Consider the following 17,643-nt stretch of genomic DNA (forward strand, 5'->3'; position numbering starts at 1 on the left):
AAGGGCATAATGGAAGTTGTCTGTGGTGTTTCTTTAAATTGTAACATTTTAAAGTAGCTACAATTTAGAGCGACGGAGCCAATTAATCTTATTATTTGACAATTTCAAATAATAATTTTTAACTTTTATATTTATCCCCATTTCTCCCCAATTTGGAATGCCTAATTCCCACTACTTATTAGGTCCTGGTGGTTTCGGTTACTCCCCTCAATCCAGAGGACAAGTCTCAGTTGCCTCCACTTCTGAGACAGTCAATCCGCACATCTTATCATGTGGCTCGTTGTGCATGACACTGCAAAGACTCACAGCATGTGGAGGCTCATGCTACTCTCCACAATCCACACACAACTTACCATGCGCCCCATTGAGAGCGAGAACCACTAACTGCGACCACGAGGAGGTTATCCCATGTGACTCTGCCCTCCTTAGCAACCGGGCCAAATATTATCTTAGAAGACCTGCCTGGAGTCACTCAGCACACCCTGGATTCAAACTTGCATCTCCAGGGTTGGTAGTCAGTGTAAATACTCACTACAAATTACTACAGTTTATTTGCCTTGTCTAAATAAATATATAAATTTTCCCTAGACAAAAATAGGGTTTAAGCTGAAACATTCCACACATTGTTTTTATTAAGTTATATATTTTTCTGAATAAATCTCTTAAGTTGCACTTACCTATTCATTTTAGAATAACCCAGAATTTAACTTAATATCGGTAACCACAGACATGTGGTTGTGTCACTAGTTTTTCATTAAAATTATTTTAAAAACAAAATGTATTTAAGCATAATAAACTATTTTGAAATACATAGCAATAAAGTACATTATTTTATAAATAAGCATTTTGACTAATTCTGCCTGTGGTTTGCCACTCCAGTGGAAGAATAACCCAGCTGTGTTATTATTTTTAGACACATTTCTCTTACAGTTAGACCAAATAAACTCCAAATATAAGACGATTCTATTGATAACTATTCGTTTATAGTGGTAAAGTTGTAAGTTGGAGTGTGGTATCGTTTAGTTTAAACGATAACAGAGAACTAACGTGCTGTCAGTGTGAAGCGTTTCATTGTTTTTGTGCCCGCACTCATCGATCGGACGAGCGTCGTGCTGTGACGTCGCTGACAGCCTTTCCGCGTGAGGCGGGTCGAATTAAAGATGGCGCCCTCTCATGCACTACGATGCTGTCAACGGGGCTTATCCTGGATACCTGTGATTTTCATCAACCTGATCGTGTGCTGGTCCTACTACGCCTACGTGGTGGAGCTCTGTATATGTAAGTATCGATCCAAGTTGGTCTGGTGTTTCACAAAACAGGGGATAAAATTCGCTGGTTAGTTGTTGCAGTGATGGTCTGGGCAGGAAGTGACAGCAACTGACTGGTACCAGCAGAAATATTGGTACTGAAATTCAGATTGGTTTCCAAGCATGCAAATGTGTTTATGATTTATATCGAAAGCCATACGCGTGTTAGTTGAGTTTGTGGTTTGATTTCATTTATTGCATTCCGTGTTACAGTTAAACCTCGAGTTTTAAGCCCAGTTGATGCCTTGATACTTAAAAATAGATTTGATGATAGTTCTTTTGATAAAATGCATTGAGGAAGTCTGATTTATGTCGTACTATAACTAGTGGAATTCTATAATTTAATAGCATAGCTGTCAGTTCGGCCTGACAGCATAATAGACATAAATGGTGATCTGTTCAATTAACAAATGAGAAATCAGGTTTCACCATAGTATTATCATAGCGTTTGAATTTGTTTCCTATTTTAAATAAACTCAAAACAACTGGACACAATCCAGTCTTTGAAAAAAAGAATAGGAAAATTTCATTTAATTATTTTACATGTATTACACATTAAAGTTCCTAAGTATTTACATACATTGACCAAAGTGTCAATTTAGCTACTTAAAGTAATTAGATTAATTATTTAGCTATCTTATAACATTTTAATCAGATCCCATCTATTTTCAGTTTTTAATATCTGGTTATGTATGTGATATTGTGTGACTTTTTGAGTGTGCTATATTTCCTTATTTGTTTTTCTCCATCTCTGAATTTGTGGGGGCTTAATTGATATTGGTTAGATCTTTCTATTTGAGCGATAAAAGGCCAAACATGTGTGCTAAATGAAAGAACAGAAATGTCTGTGTTGTTCTTGCAAAGCACAAGAAGTTTTAAACTTCATCTGATGTTAACCACTTCACAGTAACCTATAAACTCTCTCTTGTTCCACACCGACTCCACCCGGTTATTACTTTCCCATCAGTCTAAAAATATAGCCTACTCACTTCAGTGTAAGTTGTGGTCCGTTTACTGCCCTTGGAAAGCTGATACAAAGTGATAAATTGCAAGACCTTCCTTATTGATTAATTCTTCCTCCTTTTGCTGTAGAGGTGTATACAGTTTTACAGTTAGATTTTTTATGGACAGTGCTAACATGACATGCATCTGTAAGTCGTTTAGTTGTCATGACAACTGGGGTATTTTATCATTGATGGACACAAGGCTCTTTCTGCCAGATTGCAGTGCCAGTCTCCCAGTGCTCGGGCCTATCTGGGCTGATCAAGCTGAGCTGGTGGGAACTGGGAAAGAGTTGAGAGAGAGAAAGAGTGGTTTCCCTGCACTCAGCAGATGGTTTTGTGAATTGTGCCAGTTGCTGTTAATTGGATTGCTGATTGGGCTAAACTTTGCTGCTTTCTCTTTGCAGATACAATCCCTAACACTGAGGAGCAAGGTAAGAGAAACACCAGTGAATCCAACCACACATTGGTTGTTGTGTCCGAAAGCAGAAAAATGCTGCCTTAGTTGTCAGTATACAGAGGTAGGAAGGCCTCAAGGCATGTCAGAATCCAGTGGTTGCATAATATCCTACATAGATGATTACTTCAATTTACTTGAACATGCTTCGATGCATTCATTTGGTCAGTTTTTGAAGGCAGCATAGATGTGTGCTTTGTTGCATATGATAATCTGCAACAGGTGTGTTTTTTGACTGTTAGTGTAAAAATATAAATTGTGCCTGAAGGAGCAGTTGAAAAGAGCTACTTTAATTTATAAATATTTTTTTTATTTACTTCTGTCCCAGTTTTAGAGAAATAAGCATTGTAGTGAGTTTTGACTAATGATTTGCATATTTGTTTGCTTCAATTGTATTAGATATTTAGACATGCTAGTGCCTTAAAGGGATAGTTCACCAATTAATGAAAATTCTCTCATCATTTACTCACCCTCATGCCATCCCAGATGTGTATTACTTTCTTTCTTCTGCTGAACACAGAGACTTTTAAAATAATATTTAAGCTTTGTTGGTCCTCACAATGCAAGTGAATGATGACCAGACCTTTGAAGGTCCAGAAGAGACATATAAAGGCAGTATAAAAGTAATCCATAAGAATCTAGTGGTTAAATCCATGTATTCTGTAGAGATCTGATTGGTGTGGGTGGAAACGGATCAATATTCACCTCCACATTCTGGAAGTCACATTCAGCCACCTACTGTTTGGGGCTGGTCAAAGGTAGTGGTTGATTAAAAAAAAAAAACTTGTATATTGATCTTTTTGCTATCTTATTGCTTTTGAAGATGTGGATTAAACCAATGGAGTCAAATGGATTACTTTTATGCTGCCTTTATGTGATTTTTGGACCTTCTGAGTTCTGGTCACCATTCACTTACATTGGGAGGACCATCAGTGCTGAGATATTCTTCTAAAAATCTTAATTTGTGTTCTGCAGAAGAAAGTAAGTCAGACACCTGTGCTTTTTTTGTTTTGCAAATATAAACGTGCTAGACTGACATGTTAAAATGAGTAAATTTATTCATACATTTTTTTTTTCATCTTATGACCCAATTTCTCAAGAGATCTGCATTGTAGTGAGATGTTTTTATTGATATCTCTAAAGCTAATTTGAATTTGTATTAGATCGTTTTGAAAATCGCAAGTTATTTTAACTTGACATGGCATCTTAAAAAGCTTAGTGTTTCTTCGTGAGAGGGTGAAGAAAACAGAGATACGCAACCCAGCAGTCAAAAGCGTCCATCTTTGCATGTTTACATAGAAAAACAATAAAAAAACACCACAAAAGTATGCTATAACAGCCCTTAAGGCTGTCTGAAACCAGTTTCTGTAGAAGGTATAACTTCATACACAAATACTGCCTATGAAGTAATTGAGTCACAAAGCAAAAAAGCAGCTGCTTTAGATTTCGGACACAGCCAATATTACAAAAGCAGTTGACAAATCCATTTGTTAGCTAATCTCACCTCCTACTGTTGTCATACGTTTTGTCACACCAGAGTGAACAAATGTTCCATTTGTATTGTTGTTAAGAAGTATCAGCTTTTGTTGTGGGCTATAAAGTAAGTATGAAGCACAAGTGTGACTGAAATGAAATAATTTTGTCTCTCTACATGCTGTTTCTGTTGTAGTTATTTATCTGATAGTGTTTCACAGCTGCTTCTTCATGTTCATATGGTCCTATTGGAAGACCATAATTTCCAAGCCAGCCAACCCCTCGAAAGAGGTACTTTCACTCTTTCTCTCCCTCCTCCTTTCTCAAAAAATTCCTGTTAATGCTTTCTTATTTCCTGGGCCTTTAGTTTCTCAGTTCAGCTAGGGGAACAAAATTTCTCCTGATACATCATCATAATTTTTGGCAGTGACACTGTAATGTTTATCTGGAAAGGTCCAGGTTCAGTTGTAATACTCTTCTCATCTGGAGGTGGAGCGGCAGTTGGGATCATAAACGGGCAGCTCTGTAGTTTTAATACCACAGAATGTAATGAGAGAGAAGGGGAGAGGAAGAAGGCCAAAAAAATATATAGTTTTTAATGTAGACTCGCTTCCTGCTCTATAACATGAATTTCTTACCCATCAAAGGCAATGAATTAAGTAATCAAAAAAGGAATGTCTGAAGACAAACCAGACATCATTAGAACAGAGCATATACAGAATTACACTGGAGAAAATGTTGTCTGTAATTCATGTATATCCAGAATTTAAAGCCCTTGATTCTATATCGTACAGTTAAAGCTCTTATATGTACCATAGTTCATTATATGTATAAGTGCTGTGACTGGTCATGATTTATTTTTGTAATTTTTCTTTTTCTAGTTCATTTTAAATGGTCTTTTTGTGTGTTAAATTTATAATAGTACAACAATTCCATAGAGTGTCTCAGTTATTGAGGCATGAAACAGGCATGCATAATAAATATGAAAGAATTAGCAGAATGCTGTTTGGAATGGAGTGTAGTATGTCACACTGCAGAACTTGTTGTTTTTCCTGGCTTGCATCTTTAGGATTAAAGATGGTTTGTTTAGAACCTGAAAATGTGAAATGTTGATATATAGACAAGCATACTTTTACCTAAATCTCTTGTCCCTCTTAGTTCTGTCTCTCTAACTCAGAGAAAGAGCTGTATGAGAAAGAGGAGAGACCAGAAGCCAAGCAGGACATCCTGAAGAAAGTGGCTAGGGAATTGCCCATATATACACGCACAGGATCTGGGGGTGAGTAAATATTATAACTTAGTGATACTTAACCCAAAATGATACTTTACTCACCTTTATGTTGTTCCAAACCTGTATGACTTTCTTCCATGAACGCAAAATTAGATGTTTGGCATAGTGTTAATCTTTTTCCATTCAATGAAAGTGAACGGTATCAGAGGCTGTCATTCTGCGCATCTCCTTGCATGTTCCATGGAAAAAACAAAGTCATGTGGGTTTGGAACAACATGAGGGTGGCACATTTATGTTCAGAATTATTAACGAGTCCTCTGTCATCCTCAGCTATCCGTTATTGTGACCGTTGTCAGCTACTCAAACCAGACAGATGTCATCACTGCTCCACCTGCGACATGTGGGTCCACTCAGAATGCATTTGTTATCTTGTTTCTTTAAGTTTGCACAACGTTTATCATTGATCTTTTGTTTTTCCAGGTGTGTCCTGAAAATGGATCACCACTGTCCCTGGTATGTGTCTCTGGGGCTTTGGTTTTAAAGGAATAGTACCCCCCCATGTAAATTCTGTCATTATTTCTAGCCTTGTGTTGTTCCAAACCCATATGACTGACTTTCTGATGCAGAACACGTGTTTTAATGAATATCCTGGCCTGTCTTTGCAATATAATAGCAGCTGAAAGTGATTTACTTTTAAAGAAATGGGACCAAAAGGTTTACAAAAAAGGCCATGGGACATGTCATATTCCAAATCTTCCTTAAGAATAGGTTTTGGTGAGAAAAATTACATGTAAGACATTTTTTGAAGGAAAACTTTATTTCAGTTGCGCATTCATCGTGGTTGGTTCACACGAGAACATATTGTTTTTAGGATGCCAGCTAAATGAATGAGTAAATTATGACAGAATTTTCATTTTTGGTTGAACTATTCCTTAAAGGTAATCTTTTATGATTGTTTTTCCACTAAGCAGTAAAGGGATAGTTTATTAAAAAATGAAAATTCTCTCATCATTTACTCATCCCAGATGTGTATGACTTTCTTTCATCTGTTGAACACAAACAAAGATTTTTATGAGAATATTTCAGTTCTGCTGATCCATACAATGCAAGCGAATGGTGACCAAAACACTCAAGCACAGTAGTTATCAGAAGGCAGCATAAAAGTAACAATACAACTCCATTAGTTAAATCCATATATTCAGAAGCGATATGATAGGTGTGGGTGAGAAACAGATAAATATTAAATATATAATTTTTAAATGACTTGGCTGTTTTGAAGCTGAACCACTTAAGTCTGAGTGGTAACTGTGTGGCTCATATTGAGAGTTTTCTCTCTCTCTCTCTCTCTCTCTCTCCCTCTCTCTCTCCCTCTCCCTCTCCCCCCTTCAGGGTTAATAACTGTGTTGGATTCTCCAACTACAAGTTCTTTGTGCTGTTCCTGGCATACACAATGCTGTACTGTGTCTTCATTGCCGCTACCGTTTTGCAGTACTTTATCAAGTTCTGGACCGTAAGTGTACATGTGCACACAGCATGTGATTCCTCTCATCTGTCACACCTCTTGTCTCTCACATTGTGCTATTTCAAGCGTTAACTGCAGCACGTCTTTCTGCCTAACTGTGTTTCTATCTGCATGAAACTAAATTAAACAACATATAATCTAATAAGTTTGACCAAGCCAGTAAACATTTATTTAAACCAGTATGTGGAAAAGCTTTATAGAAGATAAAGAAGCTGAAAAAGAGTAAAAGATTTTGTGTGTGTTTGTCAGCTTTTGAGAGCAAGGATGAAAGAAATAGAAGGGATGTCTTTGCTTCTAACATCTGTCTGTATTTTTAACACTTTAAAGCTTTGCAGACGGAGGGCTCTAGTGCATTGCCCGGAGGTAAACCACTCACGCTTGCTTTGCGCTGTTGTCACTGTAGGCATTTGGTTTGGTGTTGCAGTGTCGACTCATTTCGCTGTGTGTATTCACTGATGGAAATAAACAGCAATTGTGCAGCAAAGAGTATATTTTTGCATATTAAATTATGCAGATTATTTTTGGTTATTCTTGCCATATATAGACATGTCATGGCTCTGAGACCGGTCTGTAAAAAAAGATTAATAGCTTTGCTAAAAAACGATTTTGGACATCTGATTCTTTTAAAAAGATCAGCTGTGTTTGCTGAAGTTTTTGTCATCTTCTCATCTGTTTTTCTGCTCAACAGAATCAGCTGCCGGACACTCAAACAAAGTTCCATGTGTTATTCCTCTTCTTTGTTGCGGCCATGTTCTTCATTAGCATACTGTCACTTTTCAGCTACCACTTATGGCTGGTGGGAAAAAACAGAACCACTATTGGTAAATAAGAAATTCTCACTCACTAGCTTTATTGTTCTCACAGTTGTCTGCAATTATTTCAGCTCCAACTGGTTAAAGGGGTCATGACATGCCTTTTTTTTTTGTTTTTTAACCATTTTTAATATGTTCCTTCAGGTGCACTTATAATAATAGTATTTTATTTATAGAGTCATATATTTGTAAAACATGATCACTTTGTCCTTCGTTCTGACCCTCCGTCAGAAACACTGTTTTTGCTGCTGCTTTCCCTTTTAAGGCTTGAAAGTAAACGCCCACTGTTATGATTGCTCTCTGCCCTTGACTGACAGACCTGCTCTCTCGCCGCTACTAGGCGGGGCTACGGAAGTGATCAGGTAAAGTAGGCACTGATGTGTTGTTGTGGTGGTAGTCGGATGCAAATGTTTACCACAGTGTGACATCACAATTTGTAGGATATAGAGAATGAGTCGTTTTGGCAGCTTTGTTTCAACAAATGCTCTTTTTGCAGTGAGGAGGAAGTTTTGAGTTCTGAAACTTAAATTCTCATGTCATGACCCCTTTAACTCTGACGTACAAAGCAACGTTAGCTCGACCAATGATGTGAATTTGGGCCGGGAGTGCTTTTTGGGCAACCAAAGTCAATATTGTTTTCTGGAATCTGTTTGAAAACAGTGATTGTTTTTGCAGTTCTGTTTCACAATGCTAGTAGCACAAAAACTATAAATTTTAACAAATTTAAAGTGTGTATTAAGACTTAATTCAAAGCTTTGTTTGATCAATTCAGCAATAGATGTGCTATTTTTGTAAATATTTTAAATTAAATTCAGAAAATCTCTCTTTGACTGATAGCATGTTAGCTAATCAATATTTAATTGGTGTCATTATCATATATTACGATTTTCAATTATTTTCCAGATCGACTGCCATAATTTACCTAATAAATTGTGAATGGTCAGCATTAATATGCAGAATTCATAGAAACGTTTTGAAGATAATTTCAGCCTTAGTTGTGCTACATTTGTTTTTGTAAACATGTATAGATTTTAACATTTAAATCTGAAAATCTCCCTTTAACATACACTTATAATACTTTTTAATCAGTGATTAATTGGTGTCACTGTATTATTTGCATTTTGGCTGTCAAAGTTAATGCTGTTAATTGTATTATCAAGTTTTCTTGTAACTGAGCGTGTTAAGGCATTAACGACGGAAAACTTTTATATTAATCGTGACTAAATATTATAATCTATTGACAGCCCCAATTTGCATTATAAATTGTTTTTGGTTGTCTTTCGCTGACTTACAAACAAAATCTAGTAAATACAGTTTGTCCTCTTATGATCCTGATTATTTCAAGCAATACAGCCCAAGGTTTATATTCCCCTTTCCCTCGTACTGTTTTCTCTGAAGTTGTTTGGTCTTCCTATCTCTCAGTTACATATTGTGACCTCTTTCTCATAATTTCTTATTGAGGGAAACTGCAGTCACATGTTTAGAAACCGAATAAAGCTGTGTCGGTAAAAGTGTAATGTAGATAAGTGTGGGGGTGGATTGTGGGTACGCTTATGAAAAATATTTGGGTCACACTTCACTCATACACAAAAAGACATTGTGCCTTTCCTACAATGAGGAAGTTTGATTCACCGCCATCAAAGTTGGTTCAAAAGTAAATGATCACAACATTAAGTGGAGAGGGGAAAGATCTCATTCTAATATTTTATCACCCCTTCCTTCTCTTTAGAGGCTTTCAGGGCACCGGTGTTTAGAAATGGCCCAGATAAAAATGGTTTCACCATTGGCTTTCACAAGAATATCACCCAGGTTTTCGGAGACCAGAAGAAATACTGGTGCTTACCTGTTTACACCTGGTAAAAAAAGCCATATTGCATAATTTTGCTCATTTCATAATAGGCACATTCACACATGCAATCTTTGCTGAAAATTTATCAGCATTTTTGGTTGAAAGATCATGTGCAGAAATGCAAACATTCACTACGAAAATGCATCAAACATAAACAGTATTGCAGACAGCTATAAACAAAGTATGTCCCACCATTTTTTTAACTAATTAACAGCCTACCTATGTTTCTGTCATTTCTGGCAAAGCACATCAGAGCATTTTAAATACATTTTGGTGGTGCATTGCATGTGTGTGTGTGTGTGTGTGTGTATAGCAGATGCAACACATTTTTCCTGGAGTATACCCAGCAATTTAACAGTTTTTATCATGTGTGAAAGTGCCTAATATCTGTTCTGTATATACTGTATGTGATATGCTATGTATGTATATAAAAAGCACTGACTTGTTAGAGTCCTCAACTGTTTCTCTAAACATTCAGCATTTCTAAACAGCGATGGTAGGATAAATAATAGTTTTTCTTCCTCTAGTTTGGGAGATGGGTACACATTCCCTACCCGCCTAGTCAACATTGACTCAGAGCAAGGCAATGTTGAACACCAGACAATTAAATGGTAATTGCAGTCTCATTTGTTTTCAATACCTGTCACGTCTTCATTTATTTTAGTGTATGGAAAATGACTAATTTATCAAAGGCAAATGTAACCATGTCATTTTTCCTTAAAGGGATAGTTCTCCCAAAAATGACAATTCTGTCACTAATTACTCACTCTTAAGGCTACGTTCACACAGTCAGTGTTTGGGATTGACAACCGTATTTTCTTACATGTTTGAGTCTTGAAAAGTCCCATTAGTACAACAGCTTATAGTAGTAGTTTGAATACTGTGTAAATGAACGAACAACCGAAGTCACAACCATATTACAGTTGTAACCGGCATGTCTTATCCCAATTGCCACCACGTTATTAAATAAATGAGTCCAACCGAGTTGAGAGTTCATCCATCAGAACATAATTAACCAACAGTGGCTTCGAATGCTTTTTAACCACGTCCAGAGTGCAGATTTGTGTCGTGCGGCTTGTGCCCGTAAGCAGCCAGTTGTCACTATTCACTTTCATAAAATATTTCCGTAATATTTCCGAGTAAATGATGGCAGAATTTTCATTTCTGACTGAACTATGCCTTTTATGTTGATTTGAGATCATTTTGTAATCTTCATAGAGGATTTCATAGAAATCTAGTCTTTCCGATGTAACTAGTAAGAGTATCATGTAATCCAGGGTGAGATTTATTATAGGGTAGTGAAAACATCTGCAAGTGTTAGTGCCTGATTGCATAATGGTTGTTATGGTAACAGCACAGTTGATGGACAGACAAATGGCAGACCTCTGAGTGAGTCACAGAATCATCTCCTAGGCAACGATGTGTACTCTGAGGAACAAAAAGGTGGAAGCCATGCAAATAGCGGTATGTCACAAGAGAGGTTTTACAACACTGAAATTGCTAGAGAAAATTGTGAAATGTAGTTTTTTTTTAATAACGAGGCAGTTCTAAAATTGACTTGAATTTACTTAAATCTTTGAGTTCTGCCTAGAAAGGTTTTAATCAACTGTCTGCACCTTAACAAAGCTTATAAAATGTCTTCACTATATGTGAAGATAAATATATGCATGAATGTTTGCATATATAATATTCTAATCTGCCTTTGTTTGTCTTCCAGAAGGATGTCAAAATGTTTCCGTTACCATGGAGAATGATTCATAGTCAGGTGAGTTCACAGCACATGAAAGCAAGTTCAGTGGAAAACATTAAAAATGCAATGTAAACATTTATAAACACACTCTTTTGCAATATAGGCTTTTATGAAGCAATATAAAATAATAAAGCAAATTACTCAATCAAACGTCTGTTGGCTCCATGCAAGTTAAACCATGCCAGGTGTTAATTGGTCTTAATCTAGACAGTGGTGGTGGCGTAGTGGCTAAAGCACAGGGCTGTTAATCAGAAGGTTGCAGGTTCTAACCCCACGGCCACCACCATTGTGTCCTTGAGCAAGGCACTTAACTCCAGGGGGATTGTCCCTGTAATAAGTGCACTGTAAGTCGCTTTGGATAAAAGCGTCTGCCAAATGCATAAATGTAAATGTAAATGTAGACAATTTAAACTGTTTTTATTCCACACTTTGAGGTTTGGGGGTTTTCATTCTGTATAGATTATTTATGTAAATCCCTCTCCTCAAGTTTGTAAAAATTGTCAGTGGCCAACTTCTTAAAAAACTTCTCTTGTAGTAGTCTGTACGGGCATTAAATTGAAGCAAATTTTAAGCCTGTACCCGAAATCGCTTGGTCTCTTTATAATCTCTTCTCTAAGCAAGTAGGCTTTAGTGAAATTTGTTGCAGTAAGCTGTAGCAATAAATATACACAGAACTTCTTCAAAATGTTAAATATTTGTGACACCTGCACCTAAAAAAGCTAAATGCAGTGCAACAAATGAAGAAGAACACAGGTGTCTCAATATACGTTTTTAAACATAAAACGTGATGGTCCTGTGTGAGATGCTGAAAGAACAGCAACGGTCAAAGACGCTTGTCCAGAGTGAAACAGGGGAGATGCATGCAATAACACATTCGGTGTGAACAGCATCTAAATTGCTTGTTCTCATATGTCTGAACGAGAGTGTGTAAGCGAAACCAGTTCTGTTAAAAATAAAACAATATATGCATAGTACTGTGCAAATGTTTTAGGCACTTGTGAAAAATGTCTTCAAAAGTAATGCCATAAATATTTCTCATTTATCAATTAACGTCATACAAAGTCCTGTAAAAATAAAAATCAGTATTTGGTGACCACCTTTGCCTTCAAAACAGCCCCTATTCTCCTAGGTACACCTGGACACAGTTGTTCATGGTTGTTGGCAGATAGGATGTTCCAAGCTTCTTGGAGAACTTGCCACAGTTCTTCTATCCATTTAGGCTGTCTCAACTGCTTCTGTCTCTTCATGTAATCCCAGACTGACTCGATGATGTTCCGGGCTTTGTGCGGGCAATACCATCTGTTGTAGGGCTCCTTGTTCTTCTATTTGCAAAGTGTTGAAATCTAAAATTGATATTTCCTGCTGATACACAAAAAGCAGAATATAAAAAATTACCCCTTCAAGACAAATATTTTTGTGAAATATATAATGCGCTGTCAGCCTCGAACTGCTGCTTCACTTACCTTAAAGAGAGAGTTAACCCCAAAATTGTCTCATTATTTACTCACCCTCATGCCACGTCAGCGGTGTAAGACTTTCTGTCTTCTGCTGAATACAAACAAAGATTTTTAGAAGAATATTTTGGCACTGTAGGTCCACACAATGCAAGTGAATGGGTTAAAGCTCCAAAAGCACATGAAGGCAGCATAAAAGGTATCCATACAACTTCAGTGGTAAAATCCATGTCTTAAGAAGAGATATAATAGGTGTCAATCTCCACTTTCATATTCTTCGTGCATATCACCACCGACTGGGCATAGAGGAAAATTGATAGTAAAAAGGACTTAAATATTGACCTGTTTCGCATGTACACCTATCATATCACTTCTGAAGATGTACATTTTACCACAGGAGTTTTATGGATTACTTTATGCTGCCTATGTGCTTTTTGCAGCTTCAAAGTTTTGGTCACCATCCACTTGCATTATATGGACTTACAGAGGTGAAATATTCTTTTGAAAATCTTCATTTGTGTTCAGTAAAATAAAGAGTCGTACACATATGTGGTGACATGAGAGTGAGTACATTTTTGGGCGATCCATTCCAGCTTAACTTGTACTGTGTTTACAATGTAATGTCTGTGTACCCTTAAAACAACAAAGTCTTAACTGTCCTATTTCCTCCCAACAGGACTTTGGAATGGCACAAATAAGTATTTGGCTTTCCTCTCTTAAGGATACTCTTGTCCTCAGACCTCACATGAAAGACATCATAGCCCTCTGATATAATGCCTTAAGGTTTGGAAACGATCTGCAGCATGCTGCTGTGGTGCATGTATTTAAACTGCATTCATATCAGTATAGACACTTTGCACCAAACAGCAATTGGTAATTCAATGTTTTCCTTTTGCTCTGTACATACTGTTTATGTTTTTTGTTTGACCAAATACCCTAAGCTGATCATCAAGTGTTTTGTTGTTCTATTCTGTTCCGTAATATTTTTTTTTATTTATACTGTTTATCTCTGGGACTGCTTTGCATAGGCCAAAAAAATTGGTAGGTTATTTTACTACAGTTGTTTTATACCCAAGATGCACTTTTGTCACCAAGGATTTTTGAAGAAGGTTTTTGGGACATAAATTAATACTCAAGTGAAATGCAGTATTTGATAAGAATGTATTAATCCACAGATTTACATTTGCTACACATCAGCCTTAACCTAAACGTATGTACTTGGTTGACTCTGAAATAGGAATTTCAGTCTAAGGATTTTGCCAGATAAATTTGGAAAAAGTGACATGATGAGGAATTTAATATTTCCGAAAATAGTCATCATTTATTAAAAAATTGTCATTATTTACTCATCTTCATGTCGCTTCCACTTTCTTCCGTGGAACACAAAGGTGTTTGGCAGAATGTTAGGGAATGATGGCATCAGTCACCATTGACTTTCATATTATGGAAAATAAGATGCAGTGAAATTCAACTGGGTCTGACGACCTCAGTCATTAAATCTTTGGGTGAACTACAATATGCCTTTAACTGAAAAGTTATTTTATGATTTTTAAAAAAAATAATAATTTCAATGATGTTCTACAGCATTTATGTCTCGGTATTTGTTGTTATGGCCGGTTTAACATTCATCAACACTAAAGTCTTTTTTTAATTTTTTTGTCAGACCTCTTTTTTTTTTTTTTTTTTGACCTCCGTGCTCTTTCACATTTTGTACTATCAGCTTTGTGCCTTCAGTTGAGGGTTACATTGTATGCCAGATTGTGAAATGTGTGACATTTTAAAGCACACTTAAATCATTCAAGATTGTATTGCACTGCAAACACAACACTTAAATTAATCGTTTTTAAATTGTTTCACGTGGAGTTTTGACATAAATGTAATGTTTGAAGCTAGTTAAAACCGTTTTCTTGCAAGTGTATCCTTTGCGCTAATTAATTTATATATTTTTTTTCTTTAAAGGTATAGTTCACCCAAAAAGAAAGTTATGTCCTCATGTACTCGCTATTCCACACCTGTTTGACTTACTTTTGACAAACACAAAAGGAGATGTTAAGCAGAATGTTAGGGGCTGACAGCTTCTGTCACCATTCTCTTTCATTGACTGAACTTTCGTTTTTGGTTGAGCTGTCCCCTTAAGACGTTATCGTGGATGTGAGATTTGTTTACAGTTGTATTTTGCTTTCTTGTTTATTTCTGAATGATTGTGACTTCCGATTTGTAAAAGGAAGTCTTACATGATCATGAGATTAGCAGACTGAAAAATGTGCTTATCTCTGCTTTATAAATATGAAGGGTGTTAACAGTACTTCTAAACTTGATCAGTCACAAAAACTCATCATTTCAGGTTTAATGAGTTGGATATCTCTTTTTTTTTTTTAAATCTTATTATGCACAACCCTGTTGCATAGCATTGAATCCTATTTAAGTTATCACATGTCAGTGTGAGAAATGTTGAAAAACAATGGTCTAGATAATGAAGTGGTTTACCACATTATGACCTCACGTCAGCATTTATGTGGACATGGAGCTGATGTAATCATGGCAACATCATTATTCCGAAATCTGCAGTTTGCTTAAAAATAATTACTGATGGGCTACATCTGCTGGAAGTCATATGAGTTTTGTATCATATAAATATGGACAAAAACAGTGATTATGCCCAAAAAACATTTTAATATCTAGGAACTCACTTATTAATCATGAACTTGTAATATTACTGGAATTAAATACCAAATGTATCAAGGACCATTTTCTCTTCAGATTTTTGTTATATTTTTTATTTACAAAAAATGGCTTGTACAGAATTTTCAGCTTTTGTTTTTTGTACCTAACCTGTAGGCCAGTTTGTTTCATTATATTTTTAGATGTTTTTGTTTTGAAGAACAGTTTGCACAGATTTTTAATGTCTAATTAAACTTAATGTTTGTACTTTGCAGATTAAACAATTATTCAATTATGCATTTTAAATGTTATTTATTTATTATATATTTAAATGAAGTAACATCGCAGGAAAAGGTTTTGTATATTTAAGCAATATCACACGAGCAAGAGTGTGATATGGCCGTACATCAGCACTGCTGTGATTCAGCGGCCGAGTGCCGTAGGTAATTACAGCAGTGTTGATGTAGGGCAATATAGCATGATTGTGAGGGTGATATTTCTTATAAACAACAGTTCAATGAACATGTCAATTTAAAAAAATTAGGAAAAACCGAGTCATAAAAACACATTTGTGCATGGAACTACTTTCTTACTTGACGGATCAGAATCTGCCGTTGCTGGTTCAAAACAAATGATGTTTCCAAGCCTTCATTAGTAATTAAAAAATAGTCACTTCAGAAATAGTATCACAGCTTGTGCTGTTTATAACAAGCCACTGGATAAAGAAGGATAGACGGATGGATCTGTGTGTGTATGAGTGAGATCACCTGTTGCCACACCCAGAGATGCTGTCAGCTTTCTGAAGGTCAGCTTTCTCAGTGGAAAATAGACGTCCAAGCGGGGGTATTCCTCCCTAATTTGCTGTAGCAGGTGCACAAGTGTCATTCACTATAGAAACAGCGATGTCCTCCACCATTTTAAACAGTATGTATCCAATGTGGAATCTCTGATAAAAGGTAAGCACCTTGAGTTCTGTAATAAATCAGTTGTCTCTCAGCTGCGATGAGCCTTAATCCTGAAGTTGTCCATTTAAAGCTATTTCCTAACTTTGGTAATGTATTAGTAAACGGGCGATTATGGAGCGCTGGTCTGTCAACAATGACTAATGATTCACTTTACATCACCAACTGGCTCATATTGCACACGAAAATGATATTTTGCCACCACCTGCTGGCTAACATATGTAATTTAAAAAATAAAGACAGTAACTCCTAACAGATCTGGACTGCTCTTACACTTTAGTTTAGAACAGCATGAACACAAGCGGAGTGATACACACATACACCGTAAACCGTCCGATTGCTGATGGTGTCAGACCATCAGTGCTCATGGAATGTCTCTTGTCCAATCAGATTCAAGGACTGAAACTATCTGTGGTATATTATTTATTCTTTAATAGACTACTTTCCTAAGACCTGGACTTAAAAAATAGTTCACCAAAAAAATGTAATTCTCTCAATTCACTCTCATGCCATCTCAGATATGTATCTAACCTTTAAAAAAAACTAAGAGTATCGTAGCTCTGTAGGTCCATACAAGGCAAGTGAATGGTGGCCAGATGGTTGAAACTCCAAAAAGGACATAAAATAATCTGTACGGCTCCAGTGTTTTAAGTAATGTCTTCACAAGTGATATATGAACAGATCCACATTTAAGTTATTTTTTGCTATACATTTTCCTCCCTGCATTGTAGGTGATATACACGAAGAATGCGAATCCTGTTTTCTATAAATCAGGACCTAAATATTGGTCTATTTCTCACCCACACCAATCATATCGCTCCTGAATATATACATTTAACCACTGGAATCATATGGATTACTTTTATACTGCATTTATGTGCTTTTTGGAGCTTCAAAGATCTGGCCACCATTCACTTGCATTGTATGGGCCTACAGAGCTGAAATATTCTTCTAAAATGTTGTTTGTGTTCAGCAGAAGAATGTAATTCATACACGTCTGGAATAGCATGAGGCTGAGTAAATAATAAGTTTACATTTTTGGGTGAACTATCCCTTTAAAATATTTCAAAAAGTACCACTGTATCAGTAATCAATGAGAAATAGCGACATCTAGTGTTCAAATGAAGCAGGAATCACACACAAAAGACAAACAACAAACTCCAG

General features: G+C 36.3%; 1 protein-coding gene across 4 annotated transcripts; it reads left to right on the forward strand.

Annotated features, from left to right (window-relative positions):
- The first annotated feature begins 1,145 nt into the window (after positions 1 to 1,145).
- Positions 1,146 to 15,786, forward strand: zdhhc20a (zinc finger DHHC-type palmitoyltransferase 20a). Of its 4 annotated transcripts, none has more exons than XM_052116066.1 (14): positions 1,146 to 1,278; positions 2,716 to 2,742; positions 4,435 to 4,529; positions 5,397 to 5,517; positions 5,800 to 5,869; positions 5,950 to 5,982; positions 6,859 to 6,979; positions 7,319 to 7,354; positions 7,680 to 7,812; positions 9,533 to 9,659; positions 10,180 to 10,263; positions 11,007 to 11,116; positions 11,370 to 11,417; positions 13,533 to 15,786. In XM_052116066.1, the coding sequence occupies exons 1-13, from the start codon at positions 1,161 to 1,163 to the stop codon at positions 11,411 to 11,413; spliced, it is 1,119 nt and encodes a 372-aa protein (XP_051972026.1). In that variant the 5' UTR covers positions 1,146 to 1,160; the 3' UTR covers positions 11,414 to 11,417; positions 13,533 to 15,786. The 4 variants fall into 4 exon arrangements, 3 of the variants coding, with proteins under 3 accessions (XP_051972026.1, XP_051972027.1, XP_051972028.1); XM_052116067.1 differs by having other exon boundaries at positions 11,373 to 11,417; XM_052116068.1 differs by lacking the exon at positions 7,319 to 7,354.
- Positions 15,787 to 17,643: the final 1,857 nt, after the last annotated feature.

The sequence above is a fragment of the Xyrauchen texanus genome, chromosome 43 (assembly GCF_025860055.1).
Source record: "Xyrauchen texanus isolate HMW12.3.18 chromosome 43, RBS_HiC_50CHRs, whole genome shotgun sequence".
NCBI lineage: Eukaryota > Metazoa > Chordata > Actinopteri > Cypriniformes > Catostomidae > Xyrauchen > Xyrauchen texanus.

Bases quoted from the DNA above. Each gene is read 5' to 3' on its own strand.
- zdhhc20a (XM_052116066.1), top strand. From the start codon at position 1,161: ATGGCGCCCTCTCATGCACTACGATGCTGTCAACGGGGCTTATCCTGG. The intron at 2,743-4,434 runs GTAAGAGAAACA...TTTCTGTTGTAG, and splicing joins CCCTAACACTGAGGAGCAAG to TTATTTATCTGATAGTGTTT. The intron at 7,813-9,532 runs GTAAATAAGAAA...CCTTCTCTTTAG, and splicing joins AAAAAACAGAACCACTATTG to AGGCTTTCAGGGCACCGGTG.